The sequence below is a fragment of the Glandiceps talaboti genome, chromosome 13 (genome assembly GCF_964340395.1).
Source record: "Glandiceps talaboti chromosome 13, keGlaTala1.1, whole genome shotgun sequence".
Classification (NCBI taxonomy): domain Eukaryota; kingdom Metazoa; phylum Hemichordata; class Enteropneusta; family Spengelidae; genus Glandiceps; species Glandiceps talaboti.
Genome location: NC_135561.1, coordinates 6,174,462 through 6,194,473, shown reverse-complemented (window position 1 = coordinate 6,194,473; position 20,012 = coordinate 6,174,462). Strand labels below are relative to the sequence as shown.

At 36.3% G+C, this 20,012-nt stretch overlaps 1 protein-coding gene across 2 annotated transcripts; it reads right to left on the bottom strand.

Moving 5' to 3' along the window:
• Positions 1–455: 455 nt before the first annotated feature.
• LOC144444752 (protein FAM167A-like) lies at positions 456–19,715 on the bottom strand. Of its 2 annotated transcripts, none has more exons than XM_078134277.1 (3): positions 19,590–19,715; positions 2,508–2,978; positions 456–2,185 (listed from the first exon to the last, which is right to left on the bottom strand). In XM_078134277.1, exons 2-3 carry the CDS (start codon positions 2,772–2,774, stop codon positions 1,919–1,921), a joined length of 534 nt encoding a protein of 177 aa, XP_077990403.1. In that variant the 5' UTR covers positions 2,775–2,978; positions 19,590–19,715; the 3' UTR covers positions 456–1,918. The 2 variants fall into 2 exon arrangements, with proteins under 2 accessions (XP_077990403.1, XP_077990404.1); XM_078134278.1 differs by lacking the exon at positions 19,590–19,715 and adding an exon at positions 6,492–6,612.
• Between the last annotated feature and the right edge of the window lie 297 nt (positions 19,716–20,012).

Here is a 20,012-nt window from a genome sequence, read left to right as displayed (position 1 = left end):
AATAATGATCACCTTGAACTTGCACTGCATTATACCATACCATCAGAAATATCTTTACAGTCTCACGACTTGATACAATGTATTTGTAAAATGTTGAAGGTCGCATCGCAATGATAGGAGAGACTAGACATTCATATACAGTGTCTATACGAAATCGAATACACTTTGGCTGGCTGCCGCCAGTCTATCTGTCGGTAGATTGCTTGACTGGCTGGCTGCTTGGTTGGTCGGTCGGTCAGTCGGTCGGTCGGTCGGTTGGTCGATCGGTCGGTCGGTCGGTCGGTCGGTTGGTTGGTTGGTTGGTTGGTTGTTTGGTTGATTGGTTGGTTGGTTGGTTGGTTGGTTGGTTGGTTGGTTGGTTTGTTGGTTGGTTGGTATAAATGATACACAAATGTATGTTTGGCAACGAAAAAGGCAAACAGATATAAATTCCTTCCTGAGTCAATGAGGCTATCATTTATTTACATGAGTCAGTGAATATGACCAATTACTTTAAATAATTTCCACGACAATGAATTGTAACACTTGTAACAAACTATAATAGATACAATATATATATCATGTTTATTCAAACTTATAGCCTGTTCAATACATCGTGTCAGTCCGCCCTCACCGACCGGCTCTATCCCGGAAAGAAGTTGACCATGGGGGTTGACCGATGTGCGAGGGCGCCCCGTCACGGCGTACCTAACAGTCTATCAAATTTATCGAGGAGTTCTAAGTAAGAATACAACTTATGAAATAAATGAACAAGGAGAAAAACTGTATATAATCATGAATAAAACTGTACTAAACTTTTCATTACCTGATATAGAATATTACCATGTATAGTAAGATATATCATAAAAATATAGCAATCTATTGACGCCTTAGTTAACACCATAAATTCAACTCCACGTATAACACAATCATTACTATAGGCACGTATGAGAACAAGTAGACCTTCTTGTTCTATTTTGACCATCGAGTAATGCTATCACACGTACTGAGAATTAGAGATCAATTTCTGCAAACCCACTTTTTTCATTGTCATTTATATAATTTTTATAAATTTAGTGTTATCAAGTAAATGATTTCACTCAAATATGTCGAGAAATAAAGTTGAATATTTTAGGTATAACCGTCGGTAATTTTCTTTTTTTCTGAAGAAAGGTTGCCTTGAGGAAATTAATATAACATCTCTTTGTAGGTACCTTGAAGAGTAGCTTTATATTTCTGAAATTTTATATTTTGACGATTATACTGTGAAAATAATCCCCTATAACCTTAAAATAACGTAGAGGGCGCTGTACCAAAAGCTGAACATAGACCTGTGTATCATTTTGATTATCCATTTGCAAAGGAACGTCACGTGACTTCCGCATAACGTTAACAGCACATATCTGAAATGAAAGTTTACTGAATTTTTTTTTATTTGATTCTTTTTTTTAATTATGTTATTCGGTATTATAACCAACAGTTCTTAATACTTGTTTTGCTTTTATCACTGGACATCAGTCTTACCAGTAGCAGACCTTTGAAAATATTATTTGATCATAAACTTGCTCGCTAATCAGTTTATACGAAAAATATAGTTCTGATAAATAATACGCTTGGTGTGTCTGCCAAAGTCTTGCAGCTTGTAGCTTTAGTCCAAATTGAAGCAAACGGACACAATGAGTTACAATGGTTGTATTTACAAATCGATGGAATACGTACTAGAACTTGAACAGCTGGATGTCAATCTGTATTGGAGTAAATGAGGTGTGATTAAATTTCTTTGACAACAAATTTTGTAAATTTTTATAAAGGTACTACAGAATTGCAGAGTGCGAAAGCAGAAAATAATCCTTATTCTGAATTATATTTTTTGTGAACATATTCATGAAACAATTCTCTAAATTCACATATTCACAATTCAGAATAAAATCAACCATATTTAACAAAGTGAAAATCTTCTGGTACTCAAATTCATTCGAGTTACTCCAAAATGAGTCAGTGGTGTTTTTATTATTCGTAAAAAGTCGGCATCCATCGGCATATCACAGACATCGGCCATTTCGTCAACTTCTTCTATCGTGTACTGGACTTCATCCAGCATACTTTGATGTGCCTCACAGCTTTGCTCCAAACGCAGACGTTGAATTTCACGGTGTATTTTCATTAGTTGCCGAGCTAAGCTTTGGTCCTGAGATCGCATATCAACCTACAGAACAGACGAAAGGAAGAACAGACGAGAAATGAAAATTTTGATAGACGTGACGGAATTCGATAGTCAATCATTTCTCAAGTTTTAAACAAACAAACACACACACACACACACACACACACACACACACACACACACACAATCCCGTGACTTTACATTTTTAACCAAACCAAATCCACATATTCGTTAAAAAGAATTATTGAATTTCTAATTTTGTCGAATTCTTAACGAACCGGTTGTCACAATATTCTGAACTTGAAGGAGTACCATATTGCTAAATAAACGATGAAGGAATAACATCAAAACGAAAGAAACTCACCAACTCTCGTTTCAGCCACTCGAGGGCAGTCTCTATTTCTTCCTTTCTTTCCGTGTGAGACTTCGACGAATGCGCTTCTTGGTCTTGGGTGTAGTAGGCTAGTGCTGGTTTGTCAATTTTAGCTCTCCATTCAATGTAAGACGGTCTCCTAGTTTCTAAATGAAGTCTAGCAGTCATAGTTTTAAGAATAGACAAATCATCAACTCCATCACTGTCATCACTGCTACTGCTAGCTAAAGAACAATCGCTGTTTTTCCTCGAATCCATTTTTTCCCCTTCAAATAAATGCTTTAAAGTCACGTGATTATGATTTTCTTGAATATCATGTAGACTGAAATCAATGAGTAGAACTGTCAATCATTTGTTCCATGTCATCAAGAATGCTAGAAATTGACACTCGTGTTGTTAATTTCAGATGTGGTTGTTCCAAACATGTAGTACTATCTTCTGCGTGCCCCTTTGTTTCCAAACCTACCAAAGTATAAGAAAAGACGTTAATGTCAACAATGAAATGAGTACGAGTTCTGTGGTATGTGTCTTTACAATATTAGATGAGTGGACGTTAAAATTAGTAAGAATCTGTAATGGTAATACAAGTATTGTCTCCAGACATTTCACAGTCTCTTCAACTGAACCAGTACTAAACATTGTCATGATTAGCTCATACAATGACGGAGACAAACAAACAAACAAACAGACAGACAGACAGACAGACAGACAGACAGACAGACAGACAGACAGACAGACAGACAGACAGACAGATAGACAGACAGACAGACCCATAAAGTTAGAATGGAATAATGGCACCTAAACAGACAAAAGAGGTGAGATTATACATTTTAGTGCTAACTAGGTAGTGAAAAGAATCAGAGTCAATACTTCACTAGACCTGTGAGGGAGTATAATCTTCCAAAACTTCGTACACCAAAATAAAAACGACAGATCAAAGTCAAGCGGCATACAGTAGTGTGCATTGAAAGGGAAAGACTAAAATTGTCTTGAGATGTGTGTATGGTATCAGGTAGATAGGGCTCTATAAATCATGCAGACAAACAAACACATTGTATAGATACATTATAAAACTAGTTGAAGTTTCTATGTCATATGTAGTTGTGTTCATGACGTCATTGTACAATGTACAGTTGTGCAGTCAATGTAAACAAAAAAACAGTACACATATTTGTTTGCCACGTCTGCAGAGACTTAGACATATGATTATATCCAGGTATCGAAAACGAAAACTGTAAACCAAGGGGGCCATACACGGTTTCCAATGTTTTCAATTAAGATATTATAACATTGTTAGTAGTCCATGTAAGGGATTGAAAGCCAAATAATGAATTGGCTTTCTGTATATAATTACAAATCATTAATGTGTTCATTCACCTCCTTTCCTCAATGGACCTCACGGCCAGATTGGAATCAAACGTATGTTCGTATAAAAGTCACTTGAGTGCAATTTTACTGCGATATATATTCTCCAAACGTTTGATATTTTGGATGCAATATCCTTGTTGATTTTTTACGCATACTTAAAACGGGAAAAGTAAAATTAATTGGTCATTTCAATGTAGTTCTACTGTAAAATGTTCTAGAAACGGACGACAATAAAATAACTGTCGTGTTTTGATGATCATTAGCCATAAATGTAAATTGACAATGAACTGCCTAATCACCATATTAGCTAGTCAAAATCTCATTAGCTACAATATTACCCTTAGAGAATATTGCCGGGATTTATTGTTTCTGTTAATTGCAGTAAATTGCTGACAACGGGATGCCTTCTGCCCGGGATGTGGCTTGTTTTGTCATTGCCATAGCAACTCTGACGTAGAGTTACCATGGCTTTGAAGTCTTTCAAATACAATGTAATTTTCCTTCTATCGTGGTCTGAGATATTACTATACATATTTGAGAACGTTCGTTTAACAGGAATATTGTTCAATCCAGAGTACTTCAAAACCCTACTTTAATACTAACTTTAATGTGCTTTTATATATTTACGAGTTATAGGGTGATCTTCTCAGTTTTAAGTCAGCACACACTTGTTTAGTTCCATGAGTGTTTGAACTAATCAGGTTTTTTTTTTTCATTTACATGAAGTCTTCAAATACAGATGTTTCATATCCCATGATATGGTACACACATTCAGTAATTTATCATGAAATTCGAACTCAACCTATAAACTAATGAGCCAACTAAGGCTATTAATAGTATTGTGAGAACTACATTTGGATTTGTACTCAACTTTACGTTTGTTTGAAATCAGTGAAAGGGTAGCGTTGAAAAAAAAACCACGATTTTGAGTCATTTCTGTCACCTTTTTACAAACAAACAAAACAAAATGACAAACAAACAAAACAAGACAGAACAAATACAAGAATGGGTGAAGTCGATGAGATGCATAGCAAAAAACAAACGGACCGGTATGGCAGCAAAGCATAGAATGGATAAATGTGAAGTTGTGACAAATATAAAAGATCAACTGCAGACACATAGAACGGACATAAACGTGATAAAAACATTTTCGCTTTCACTTCTTGCATGTCTGTAAGTCTTTGACTCACGTTATGTAAAGATGTTCTGTTTAAATGTACTTCGATGTATTTTGTTATTTTTTCCCAAATTTATCAAATGTAAATGATGAGTCGCAGAGAAATGATCCTAGGCTTACTCATGGTGTTATTGGAGTCCAAAATGAAACATTGACCTTGAAAATGACTCAAGACGTGTAAGAACTGACTTGTCTTTAAAATGAGTAATAACTAGAACTGTGATGTAAACTTTCAACCCCTTTCCATATATCAATAAAGCATATCACAAACAGAAAAATGACGACTTGTCCCTCTGAATCATTAGACTGTTATTGACATTCAAACAGAAAAAGAGGAAACGAGACATCCACAAGTTTCTATGGCAACGTTGCTGACAGCTGTTTAAATTTACATTCCAGTCGTGATATATGTGCTATCCTTGGAACTGTTTTAAAATAATGCACACTACATATAAATGAATAATAGAAAACGTTATGCATAGTTAGTTATTAGTTATAATATACACATATATAATTTATGAACAATTTCTTGTAAACCACAGATTTGCGTTTCTGCTGTAGCAACGGTATATGCTTTAACACAGTCCCTGTCGGTGAACAGAGTTCGTGATATTGTCATCCGCATTTCTTCATTTGGATTCGAACCACTTTCCAGCAAGTCTAGAGTCCAAATAGAATTGATTCATGGTGTTGGTAAGTCATCCCCCCACCCTTCACAGATTCGACCCCTCATAGAACGCTAGATATAGAACTGTCGTCAACATTACGTTGAAGATAGACGTGTTTCTGTAATTTTCAAAAGAACGGGGACTCTATAAGTCTATAAAGCACAGGGTTTTAAATTAGCCTTAAACCATACAGCCTGTGTAAACACTACTTATATAAGCTTACCTGTATTGTTGTCCTCACCATTTGGTACTACCATGGATCAATAATTGTAGATCCATGGCACTACAAACACTATTCATGTTACGTTACAAGCTTTTGTGCAACATGTACAAGAAACCTAACATAAACATGCAGTAGGTTCTCGCTTACGACTGTCAGAGGCTGATTACGACAGGTATTAATCAAAGATAAATATTTCTATATTTAAGAGGGAGAGTTTTGTTTACTTCAAAGTCCAATTGGACAGTCACTCCATCAAATCAAGAATCATCTGTCAATACGACTAGCATAGACTAATGACTCATCAGCTATGCCTCAGTACCTACGTTTTCAATAATGTCAGTGATTATACTGAACGGGACAGGTCGTGATAACGGGGCAGCGTTGACCGATGATTTATCCATCGTTTTGAAGCCGAATAAGATGACAATGTGTATCTCTAAGCAAAGGTAGAAAGGTGAGCTTCTTTGTCGAAATTATTGGTTTTCTAGCACGTGCATATCATGTCATTTAAGGTATATTTATAACTCGGTCCAGCCTACCTTTGTTGCTGCTACAGTCCAAGTATTCAACAACCCATTCAACAATATTCTTAAGGTGGCATATGCCGCATTGAAGAGATTTGTTTTTAACTGGGGTGCTTGCGGAGTTACGTCCACCGAGTGTAAACGGTGGTGTGAAGCGTTCGTGAAGTGGCGAAGTGTTCATGTACGCCTACGTACGTACGGCTATGACTGTATTCATTACTGGGTGAAACTATGTACCCAGAGGGGTGGTTGGTTTAAAGCATTCTAGCATCGTATCTCATAACTACGTTGATCAGAAATTACTAAATGTATTTTGAAATCCACCTTGCAGACAAAATCGATAATAAATATGGTTTTCTTTTAACAAGCGAAATTCAAAATATCATTGCGTAGATAGAGAAATTTGGACTTACATATCTGATTATTATCATGAAGAAAATCAGTAGATTCCGTGTCAAACACGTGCCTTTAAATAGAATCAATATGTCAAACATATGTCTTTGAAAATTATGTTGCATACCAAAAGTATATGCAATATTTAGCTGACCAACAAACTCTCTGTTGATTAAACCTTGCATACAAAATGTTATCAACTATAACTTCTGTCGGTAGTTTCGACTTCACAACATCTGTCATAATATTCGATGCCGGAATTGAGCTTCTGTCGGTAGATTATTTAGACCACAGTCCTTCTGTGTTTCGACTATTTCAAATCATATGCGAGTGCTAGAATGGCACTGACTCGTAATTAATTATTTACGGTCAGTAGAGGATTCACACTGTTTCGGCTTATTAAAGGGGGTCTCTGCTTAAAACGCTGTACATTACTTGTGACGGAGCAGGTACATATGTATGTGTACATTTCACAACAACTATCAAACGCCAAGCCTTGAACTAAAGAAAGTACCTTATTTAAGTGGAAATTTATTAGCGGGAAGTTCGTCCAAGCCTGAAAGATAAATCATTTTGATGAAAGTATATACCTCAAAGATTTCCATAAAGCGCTTCAAATGACAAAACATGTTTTGAAACATTTGTAAATAGTATTATCCACCTTTCCGTGATTTACGCCTTGGATGTTTAATTTTTTTTAAAGTCTATATGTTAGACACCTTCCATGATGTTACTATTCAAGAGTATTGCGAAGGCTCTTTTCGAAGAAGCTTGCCCAAACTATTAAACGAACTCTCAAGATCAGTGAGCCTGGTCACAAGGTTTCAAGTTAAGAAAGACACCACAACGATATTACACAAACATCACTTACACAATGTCAACTCTGTATTAACAGCATGCACACTACTACAATTACAATAGACATGAGGTATAATTTCTTGAAGTTCAAATCCATGGTCAGCAGCCAACTGATCTATTTTTTTCATGCAGTTACTGTTTATATCATTAACTAAATAGTGAGTCCACACTTAAAATGATATTTGTGTGTTATCTTTTTTGTGTCTATCTCAACATGAAACCTTGTGATAGGCTCACTGATCTTGATAGTTCGCTTAACAGCTTGGGCAAGCTTCTCTGCAGAGAACTGAAATCTTCTATGTACGTCATTTGGCGACATTATCAATTTAAAGTGAAGAATTGCGCACACAGAGAAGTAACTTTTCACCCAAACCTTTGAAACTGTTGTTTAAAGCTATTGAAGCTGTACCATACAAACTTGATTTGCTTTACAATTGTACTGTATTATTCATTTATTCTACTTACTGAGGTTAATAGCTCTACGTTAGTCCATTACTTAAAAGAATGTCTGTTTCACTACTTAATGAGTGGAAGTAATTACAGCAGTAATGAATCCACGCTGTTATGAAATCAACACTAAACACTGTATAGTCAAATAACAACTGTGTTACGTTGTACAGTTACATTTGTTTCCCTTGGTTGAACAAAGCTTTCAAGTTGACTTCTGGCAATATAACCGTAATAGTACATGTAGGAAGTCATTGTAAGTTAGTATAGTCAATAAATGGCTATTCCAGGTGTTAAACTAAGGCGGTTGACCTTGATATAGATGCTATAAATGATTGTGGTACATACAGAAAACGCTTTACTTTGGTGTTATGGGTTGTACTTGATATGGATGCTATAATAATTAATGGTTTATTAAAATTGTTCGTAGCAGTCAGAGACTGAATTGCGACAACTTTACATAACTGAAAAATTAAAAATATAGCAAACATTAAAACCTTTACATTTCATGTTAAGACAGAATCAAAATACCTTTACACAATTACAACTAACAAAATGGCACGGCAACGGACACACACGAAGACACTAACCACTGAACCATTTAAAATGCTTCTAACAAGTGTGTTTGTCATCATTCCATAATTTAATCATGTAAGGAATTGCACTTTTAGCATATCTCTGTGTACGTATCCTAGGTAGAGATAGTTGACGAGAATTACGTAATTCAAGGCCGATTTCATCGCTACGTTCCTTAGTAAGCCAGTCACTGTGTAATCTAGACTTTTTGAGTGATTTCGCAAAGTTTAAACATATATTATCGCGTCTCTGTTTCATATCTACAATTTTACATGTCTCAAGTGCCTGTTGATATGATACATAGGCCATACCCAATATTATTCTACAAGCCCTTTTCTGAATACGTTCTAATGAATCATGTTGCTTAACGGTTAACCCAGGATGCCATACAGGTACAGCATATTCCAATAAAGGTCGAATGTACCCGATATAAATTGTGATCAGATCACTTCTACTAAGGCCAAATCTCTTAAGTGAACTTAGCAAAAACAAACGGTCACTCGCACGCCTTGTAATGTCACTGATATGTATATCCCATTTCATGGTTTTAGCAATTTTGACTCCAAGTATATATAAACGATCATTCATAGCATCCATACCAAGTACAACCCACAACACCAAAGTAAAGCATTTGCTGTATGTACCACAATCGTTTATAGCATCCATACCAAGTACAACCCATAACACCAAAGTAAAGCATTTGCTGTATGTACCACAATCGTGTATAGCATCCATATCAAGTACAACCCATAACACCAAAGTAAAGCGTTTTCTGTATGCACCACAATCATTCATAGCATCCATATCAAGTGTAAAAGTAAACTGTTTCATTTGCTAAATGACCACGTTAGAAAGTCGACATGTTAGGCTTGTAAATAAACCAATTGAAACAGTATACTTTTACACTTGATATAAATGTTTCAAACGAGTATAACACATAGAGAAAGTGCTTTACTTCAGCGTTACTCGTTGTGTAAAATGTGTATACACATCACGATCACTCTAGCTGAAAACGTGATCTAGGTTACAGACTGTTGCTTGAAAGGCCAAAGATTTGCCTAGGACTAGGTGTGATTTAGTACATATACATAAACCAGTTGTAATCTATTTGTAAGGTGTGTTTTGACCATTAGACTTATTACCTTGTTGTTGTGCCGAGTAATCAATAAGAAATCTACACCCTTAACATGGGATTATGGGGTGATTTATGTAGGTTACGTCACATAAATCACTTTCCACTAATGAGCTACATAAGGGTTACGTATACTGTATATGAAAGGACAATGTAATAATGAATCGTGTAGTTAAATAGTTTTAACAGTCGGTTACCACCTTTGTGTAGATTACAAAGAAATTACGTCACAGTTGTGTAGGTTTACACCGAATCTTGACATCAACCAAACGTATAGGAAACCTCTGAGTATGCAAACTACAATGTTTTTTTTAACGATTTAGTTGAATGAAATAGATTGAATAGTTTGTATGTTCTTGCTTGAAACGTCTGTCAGTCTAAGTTACTCCTTGTCAAATCGCAAAACCAAAGTGTAAAAGATACAGCGATTATATTTATATGGAAGACTAGATCTGGTGGTTGATTCGGGAGAGAGAGAGAGAGAGAGAGAGAGAGAGAGAGAGAGAGAGAGAGAGAGAGAGAGAGAGAGAGAGAGAGAGAGAGAGAGAGAGAGAGAGAGAGAGCGAGAGAGAGAGCGAGAGAGACAGACAGACAGACAGACAGACAGACAGACAGACAGACAGTCAGACAGAGTTATCGATTGGCACTGTTTTTGGTATTCATTGATCATTAGATTATCAAAATAAGAATGTGAGATAAAATCCAATGTTTCCAAATTGTAACATGGTGGTTGAAACTTATCACATTCATTTAATAGATCAAAGACTATCAAGTCGCATTTATCGTCACCTCTTATAGTTATACGTGACATTGGATGTGACAAATAAGTAATACGGCACACTTGATTTTATCTTATCAAATTAGCCTCCCCCCCCCCTCCCAGTATGTTAAGCTTATACAGGTATCAGGAAGAATTATTTCAAAAACTTTATAATTTACAACGCTTATATAAAATGATATAAAAACCATTTCCTAACTTAATTTCATACTCAGTCGCATGTATAGTGTGTATAGTCATGTAACTCGTGTGTTGGTTGGTTGGTTGTTTTCTATTGATACTAATGAGTAGACATCACGATTCGAGCTTTTGACTGCCGATGAATTTATGGTTACGGTAGATAAAGATATTAGTGGTAAATAAACACACCAGCTGCTCCTCGCGTTTGATAGTCAGTGCGTTTTAAATAACAAACTTTACCTTTTATGCTTTTAATGCGAACATTCCATACCATAATAATGAAATAATAAATGATAAATTTTTCAGTCTTCTGTCAATTATATATAATCAAAAGTTGTCCCTTGTCACCAAACTCTAAAAGATATAGCTATCTTGGTACCGAAAACATTATCGAGCCAGAACGAAATTATGAAACAATTTCCTAGTTATTACAGACTTTGATTCGTTGTGTTTCATGTTAGTTTTACCCCTACAGCTAATACCAGCAATTTTGTAGAAATTGTGTATCGCATGACGTCACAAAGAGTCAGCTACACAACGCCGTGGATATCCCATTTGACTTTAACATACACATTTACTACTAAATATGTTACGTACATACATTTTTGTGATGCTTGGTACAAATAGACAATTGTGTTCTCTAGATAGCTCGCAGCTGTATGACTATACGGATATACATCAATGAATAGCACAGAAACTAAACACACTATCAAGATAAGACTTTTGTGATAACCTTTGACCTAACAATACCAGCACCAGACAGACATGGTGTGCACAAACTCCGAGTCCACAACTTTTGAGATAAAATCACAAAGAAGAACTCTTTCCTCCATTTTAGTCTAAAATGAAGATAAACAATTGCAAAAATTTACAGAAAACCATATTTTTAGACAACCTGTTTGTAGGTGGGTAGATAGCACGAATTAAAAGTTGTGCATACGAAGATACAGAGTTCTAATTACTGCTACCTTCACGTTAAAGTTATTTTGGAAAACACTACCTGCAGGCGACAAATCGGCGCCGAGTTGAGGTATCACCATTTCACGACAAAGAATGATGTACATATCATGTCTACGCAGTGTCTATACTCACTGTAGACAAGAGCTATCGTAACACAGATCAGCGACGTAGACAGGCAGTGATGTACGAAAGTACAAACCTTGGGACGATATACAATGCCAGGTTGAAAAAAATGTGTGCAATTTATCACTTGTTGGATAAACATTGGAGACGATAAAACACTATCGACGTCATGCCAGTATGCTTGCACCCTTTTGAAAGGCTTGAGGCGATGGCCCGTGCACAGGTCGTCAAAACACAGACTATAAAACCGTCACAGTCAATGGAATGTATCGATAGAATTGCAGTGAACAATTGTCCTAAAACACAGTTGAAAACGTTAACTACGAAAAATTGATAAATGATGCGGGCATTCCAAGGTAGAATAGGTGTTATGCTGTCTACCAATCCCGATATCCCAAAACCTTTGAGATTATCGAACAGCCGGTGACAAGACTGGGTATATCCGGTGAAATGGGATATTGCGAGAGTTATTATTAGTGAAAAAAAATGAAACCACCATGATGGTAGTTTAAAAGTGGGGAAATGAGGTAATGGTATGATCGGTGACAGTCTAAGCGTTATTTTCGAAACTCTAACCTCGTACAAATATTGTCAGGTTAGTAACATTGCAATCAAAAGACAATTCACTGTTATTGATGAGATATGTCGCAGAGATGAAATATAATGAAGTTCAGAAACTGCAGAAGGTAAAACTTAACGAGACGTTTAGCAAGGCACCGTAAAACAGCGAAGTCTTGTTTATCCATTAAGTGGACACCTTATCGCTCTGGGCATTTTTCTGTGTATGATCTGTGAAAAGTCGTGCGTTGCATTGAAATAAGGTACGATAATTTGTATCTTTATAAGGTTGAGACTTTAGTGAATTCGAACATACCATATTCATTCCTGTACAAATGTACACAATGTAATATCAGTCTGGAAGACGACGATTGATCTCCAAAGGGGCTTTGTACTCTAACATTCCTTATCATAGTTTAATTGATTTGAAGCAGTAGACACTAGCAACCAAATAGACAGACAGACAGACAGACAGACAGACAGACAGACAGACAGACAGACATGATTACAGTTATGCAGGCAAACATATGCGAACGGACGATTATGCTTTGAAAACACATGGTGGCGGAAAATATCAAAGTACGATATGTCTCACACGTGTGCGGGTTCTCCGACAATGAACTACTTCGATTTCTATAGAATCGTGATCAAATATTGCCGGTATTCACCGCGCGTAATATATCAACACGTATGACTGCAAGGATTTTCATCGTTATAATATTAGTGTGAAATTTAACACTGTCGGTGAACACACCTGGACGTTGAAAAGGTTGTGGTGTAGGCGGTTAAGTACCTCGATGTTTGTACGCATATATATCAACCATTTAGAACTGCTTATATCCTGTACATCGACAGCATTAAGATGAATGGCTGTATCACATTTCAAACGAGATTGAGAGATAAGCCACTTGCTTCATTCCGCCAGGTTTACTTCATTTGTTCCTTGTCAGTTCATTTAAACCACGACTGCTTTGACTTTTCACTATTACTACACAAGTAGAGTTTATGAGGCGAAAATCTCGACTCGTAGTAAAACTCTGAGCCTTTTACAATTGGATATAGAGTTCTGAACATGCATAAAAGTTTTTAATCGGATGCAGTCAGGTGGAATTTTAACTTTATTACGACAGAATATATAGAGAGTACATTTTGTTTGTTCAAGAGTTAACTCACGATTATGTGTTTTAGACCTTAATTTGTATCATTTCCACTAGATGATTGTGGTGATATTAGAAATGGTTGTAGGTTGCACGCGGTCACCGTGATCCCTATCTAAGCAAACATAATAACACCAGGGATTAACGTACGTTAAACCTAGATAGCAGACTAGAAAACCTGGCAGTAGAATCTAGAACACTGGATAAACAGGAGTGGTGGAGTCGTGGTGAAATTATCTTAAAAAGTGGTGATGGTGGTGGTGGTGGTGGTGGTGGTGGTGGTGGTATTGATAAGAAAGAGGAGGGCGACGACGACAATGACAGAACAGTGTGATGAATGCTGACGGTTGTTGTGGCGGTGCTGGTGGTAATGGTGGTGGTGGTGGTTCTGGTGCTTCTGGTGGTGTTGATATTGATGCTGGCGATTGTGGTGGCGATGGTGTGGTGGTTGTGGTGGTGGTGGTGGTGGTATTCGATAAGAAAAAGGAGCAAAACGGGGAGAAGGGTGACGAGAAGGGCGGAGCAAGAAAAGAAGGCACAGTATACATGCATATAGTAGATCTATTACAACAAATCAGAATAGAGCTGACACTGTGCTGTACTCAATACATATGTAGAAAACACTTTCCCTCTTTTAACTACGGTCGGACCCAGTGATCCCTGTATGTATTTCAGCAAACACTAAAATCAAAGGTTTGCGACACATTAATACACATTAAGACATCTGGACAATGTAATCGCTCAGCTATTCACCATCCTCAACAACATCTATCGAAATAGTGTGATCCACCCGAACAAGAAAAGTTGAGTGAGATTGTTGCAATCAACATTCATAGACAATAGTATTGCAATGAATATCTTGAATAAAGCTCACATACACCAAGTCAAAAGTAGTCGATTGATGTCAGCTTTCTGTAATGAAGACAGCAAGTCCTTTACACCATGGCCATTGGGTCGTATCTTAGTTGTCCCGCGGCGACACTTCTGCATTACTCGATCTCACTGTGACCCCTATTGTCCGACTAAAAGTCGATCCCTCGAACAGATAGCTGTGTCTCTCAACAGTAGTTCTAATGTATGGTACATGTCAAGGTGTGTCGTCAACTTGTAACACAACTAATGTATTTTTTTTACTTGTTAGGAAACCTAATAGAGCGTTCAAAGTTGTTGAATTAGAATCAACATACCAGTATATATCAAACTGTTGGTCATGAACTTTGGCAGAATGGTTCGATATTCTACGATTTCATGCTCCGTTGTTTGTCGTAGATTCTGAACAAGAAAATACCGTGTTAGTTTGTATGAAAGTTATGCAATCTTTCTACTAAATATCTGAAAATACTAATAAAAATACGTATATACCCGTTATCATAACTGTGATACTTTGAGACTATTTTGCAAACTTTCGCAATAGCTTAAATTTATTTATTTCACGACTATTGACATTATATAAAGTTTTCGTGGGAACTTCTAACACTGCTTTTCTATCTTTCCCACCGAGATTTCAACAACGTTCTATAATTTGTATGTATGTATGTATGTATGTATGTATGTATGTATGTATGTATGTATGTATGTATGTATGTATGTCTGTCTATCTGTGTATGTATGTATGTATGTATGTATGTATGTATGTATGTATGTATGTATGTATGTATGTATGTATGTCTGTCTGTCTGTCTATCTGTGTATGTATGTATGTATGTATGTATGTATGTATGTATGTATGTATGTATGTATTCGCATTTCTTACAAGACAAGTTTAAATTTCATGTCATCATTCTTCATTTATGACATTATGTCAACGATTTGTTTTGAAACCGATAATTCTTAAAAAAATATTTCACTTACAATGAAGTTTTAGTATTCTTTATCATACGTTTAACTCTCAGCTGTGGGTGAAATGTCATAATATTAATGTTAAACACCGGACCAAACTGGAACTATTTGTTTATCAAACATGTGTGAATCTAATCCTTCAAAGTGAAACTGCCAACAGTAAGTTTCCACTCCAAACTATGTGTATTTTATGGATTCCGTCATTGAAAAATCTCTGTCCGGCACTGTATCAATGTCAAGTGTGGTTTTCTTTGTGTTTATTTGTATCATAGATCTTAGCGAGATGTTTACTGAAGGGGTATGTTTGTTATGGTGTGAAACGAAGAATGCCCTGATGAAAGTGTTAAGGTCATTGAGTTAATTACTTGGATACACATGAACTTGAGAGGATTAAGACTGTCCATTCATCCATTTGTCATTTGTCTGTGTGCCCGCCTTTTTGACTACTTAGCCATCATTTGTCTGGCTTTCAGACACCAGACCCCTTTTAGTGGTCTGAATTCAGACTGATGACTTTTGGGTTTTATTATATTTTAAGAGACCGAGCTATAATACCTCCATGCTATTATCCAGACGTCGACATCAAACAAGACAACATTACTGGTTTGTGACTGTATAACTTCTAAATCTGAGACACCACAATTGTTAAAAAGAGCACTGTCTCTTGTATCGTGTACCCGGACTGTCTCTATTGATTCGAAAGGGGACTATTAAAATAACTATCCTTGTAAAAGAGTAAAATAAAATCGCCAAGAATGTGGCTACTTTCTTTTCGAAATCTTGTAGCGTAAAGGGGCTTGTCACAGTTAATTAACGGAAAGCGGCATTCTTAGGACGTGTTCAGGTGTTTTTATTACAGATGCTAGTTAAAAGATTCAACACGTGACATGCTTTAGGCAGCAATTCTGTTGTGTATATATATATGTTAAAGTTGAAATAGATAGATAGATGAAGTAGACAGGTAGAAACCAGGTCATAGTCATAAAACCAGTCTTAATGGAAGCCGAAAGGAATGTTGATCCATCGGAAGCTGAATATAAATCCGAGGGCTTATCTACTATATCCAAAGTGTATACACGTCTTAGAGTTCCGGTAGCTGAATTAATTTATAAACCGGGTATTCTATTATTAGTGAATATTTACAAATAAATAGCTTGATAGTTTTTTTGTTCAAATTCACGATTTAAACAATCACGATTATTACCATTTTCCTGTAAAGATTTACATTTAAGTTATTTCTCTTCCTCCTGGCGAATTAATGTTAATAAAAATGGTCTGTTGATGATAAATCAAGTAAATGAATATTTCTTTCCCTAGTCGTCTAAATTTGGTTGTATATTTGGAAGTGAGAAACGGAGTATGGTAATCTGTAATTTGCATATGATATTTGGATGTTGCTGACGTAGACATTATACAATATGTTTCAAATTTAACAGACGACAGACATATAAATAACTGTGTTTTTATGAGTATCGTCTGTGGTATGTTGTTTTGTTTTTTATATTAAAGGTATTTAAAGGTCATTCTTGCTAATTTTTTCCTAGATTTTTGCCAAACACATTTCATTGATAAATATTTGTGTTTGGAATTACAAGAAATACTCCATTTTCACTTTCTACTGTACTAATTCTTCATCAAAGTTCAATGTTAGCAGTTGACCTGAGTGACAGGTTCAAGGAAATCTATAAGTTCTTATGTAGTGTCTATGACTAGGAACTTGAGCAATTATATAGCCAATGACGATGAAAAGTGTTTGTTTTTCAAGTGATTTCCTTAGATATTAGCAAAACTTAAATAGTACATATACGACACCAGAATGGAGCTCTATATCTTTTCACAGTTGAAGCAGTGTTTGGAAGAAATAAACCGTACTTAATGGTGAAGACTGTCAGATGTAATGACATATTGAAGTGCGGGCAGTGGCTCTATTCAATTCTGTTTACCAGACGCACAACATTACTTGTTAGTTAACTGGTACAGTGAGCTAATACGCTGTATGTCTGTTGTTGTTTGGTCACCATTCTTATGTCTAGTAAGAAAACATTGTATCTCAGAGTGGTCGCTTATCCAAACTAATTATTACATTCCTGATAGTTCCATTTGTCGCGATGACAAGTTAGTCACTGAAGAATTCAGGCTGAAACTGAAAATGATGAATCATCATTATTTCGGCGCCTTTATGAAAACACCGGATGCAGACTACAATACTGCCCTGGTGAATTTCAAGGCCTGCACCGTATGCACACATGTATTGCAAACGTATTTGGTAAACAGTTCTCAAGAAAAAATAGAGAAGCAACTATTTCCAAGCAAAAATATTGGTGTCAAACAACAACTAAACGTTATGTAAGTTTTATTTTACCTGACTGACTAGACTTATTTTAAAATGTGCAAAAAAGTTACCGAACGCTAATTTGTTGTTGTCATCGCCATCATTGTCTTGTTGTCGTCGTCGTCGTCGTCGTCGTCGTCGTCGTCGTCGTCGTCGTCGTCGTCGTTGTTGTTGTTGTTGTTGTTGTTGTTGTTGTTGTTGTTGTTGTTGTTGCATTTTAATTCCAATTACGTCCATCTAATTACAGGTACATACTTCTTCACGTAGTGTGTGCGCCTCGGAAATAAAATGGCTTAAACTTTTATGGTTACAGTGTTCAAGAAAACACACAAACATATTCTCAGTTAAAATTACGAGGGGTCACCAGACAAATTTCCGGTCAAAATTAGGCCATTTTAGAATCCAATATGGCCGCTGAATTTACTCAGTCTTAAATGTTATGGGAAAATAAAATGTCGATTTCCTTGAACACAAAACAGTGAACCCATTTTTTATATTTAAAAATGAACAAGATTTATTTATGTCAAAATTGACGAGATTTGACTTTAGGGATATTAGTGCTCATGACACTTCTGGCTACATTAATATTAGGTAGTTTTGATACAGAGATACTCTGATTTTACTCCTGTCATCATTTTAGTAGTAAAATACCGATGATTTTATTTACTGCAACATGTATATGATATATATAACCTGCAAAACCATACCTTTGCCAAATAACTAACTTGTTATCTAGTATGCCTGTGATGGTATTTCTAATATCTTCACCTCATAACAAATCTGAGATAACAATGGATGCATCATACAAAAACATGTCATAACAGTTGGACTACGTAAACAAGGCTGTCCTAACAAAGGGTAGCGTTGGAGTAGAGACGTGGGTGTCGTTTATGTCAGGGCAATAAAGAATCCACGCAACCTCCTTGTTGATTGAGGAGCAAACAGGGATCGTTAATGTCACACTACGGGCATTTTTCATTTCAGAATGACAAAAAATTAGTTTTTGTTGAGAATACATGGTCGATTAAAACAACCGTTTAAGGCCGCATAAATAGCATCATTTGGCAGAAGGGCCGGTCACCTCAAGTATGCTCACATGACAATAACAGATTAAATCTCACAGTGGCAGACAATGGCCCATACACGACATGGATAACGTTATTGATCACAAGTACGTATGTTTACATCAACTTCCCGTAAACGACCAGGAATATTGACAAACATCAACATTTCACATTCTATCTATCTATCCATGCGAACAGCCGCGGTTACCCGTTCAACGACTCCAACCTGGGCTCCAACCACGACTTTTTTCTTGTAGGAATCGCCATGTAGTAGATTTGTACACATCTGCAGGGCTATTACACTAGTTTATTTCTTTAAAAACGTTCAAAAATATTCTAGATGACTTTTGTGGTTTGGTAAAACGATATGACATCAAGAGACAAACACGTATTTATTTAGTTGCTATGGAAATAGTCAATCCCGCGGATATCTATAAAAAAATGCGCGGGGCCATACATGTACAACGTTCGTTAATCTCAATTAGGGCAACCAACAGTGTACCGTCAAAAAAATATAAAGATTTACTGCGATCTTTTCACCTGTACAGCAGAAGCAGAAAATTGCTTCCGTATAAATCAGCGACCTACACTATGTGCAAAGAAATACAGGCCAATTCGCCTCATTACTTGAACAAATCAGACACGAGAAAATAAATAGACGGTAGAAATATTCACCAAGGAACATTGTTGCACAAAATCCTAAGTGAACAACTTACCTAAACGATGTATAATGCTTCTTTGCGTACACTACACAATGCTGTAACCGCTCAACCTCTTGCAGTCAACTGAGTAACAGCCCAAATGACTGCTGCTTTAAAAATTGTGAATGCTCTTCGTGCGTGTGACCTGCCATGACCCATGACGTTTTTAGATAGCGGCTAATACTAAGTGTTGAGTAGCCTCAAGTAAATCGTCCTTTTGGTAACCCTAGAGGTCAGACAAACTAAGGTATTGCACCGAGAAGAAGAAGCAATAGGGTGACACGATATTGTCTCAACACGTTTTATATCTTCTTGGCGATTTACCAACCCATCTATCACAGACTGTTTGGCACTTAGTGCTCTCCCTCAAAGTCATGATTTGGTTTGATTTACTTTGAAAGCGTTCATTTATCTCCAACATATGTTAGTTAGTCATTA

Bases quoted from the DNA above. Each gene is read 5' to 3' on its own strand.
- LOC144444752 (XM_078134277.1), bottom strand. From the start codon at position 2,774: ATGGATTCGAGGAAAAACAGCGATTGTTCTTTAGCTAGCAGTAGCAGT. The intron at 2,186-2,507 runs GTGAGTTTCTTT...TCTGTTCTGTAG, and splicing joins AGTGGCTGAAACGAGAGTTG to GTTGATATGCGATCTCAGGA.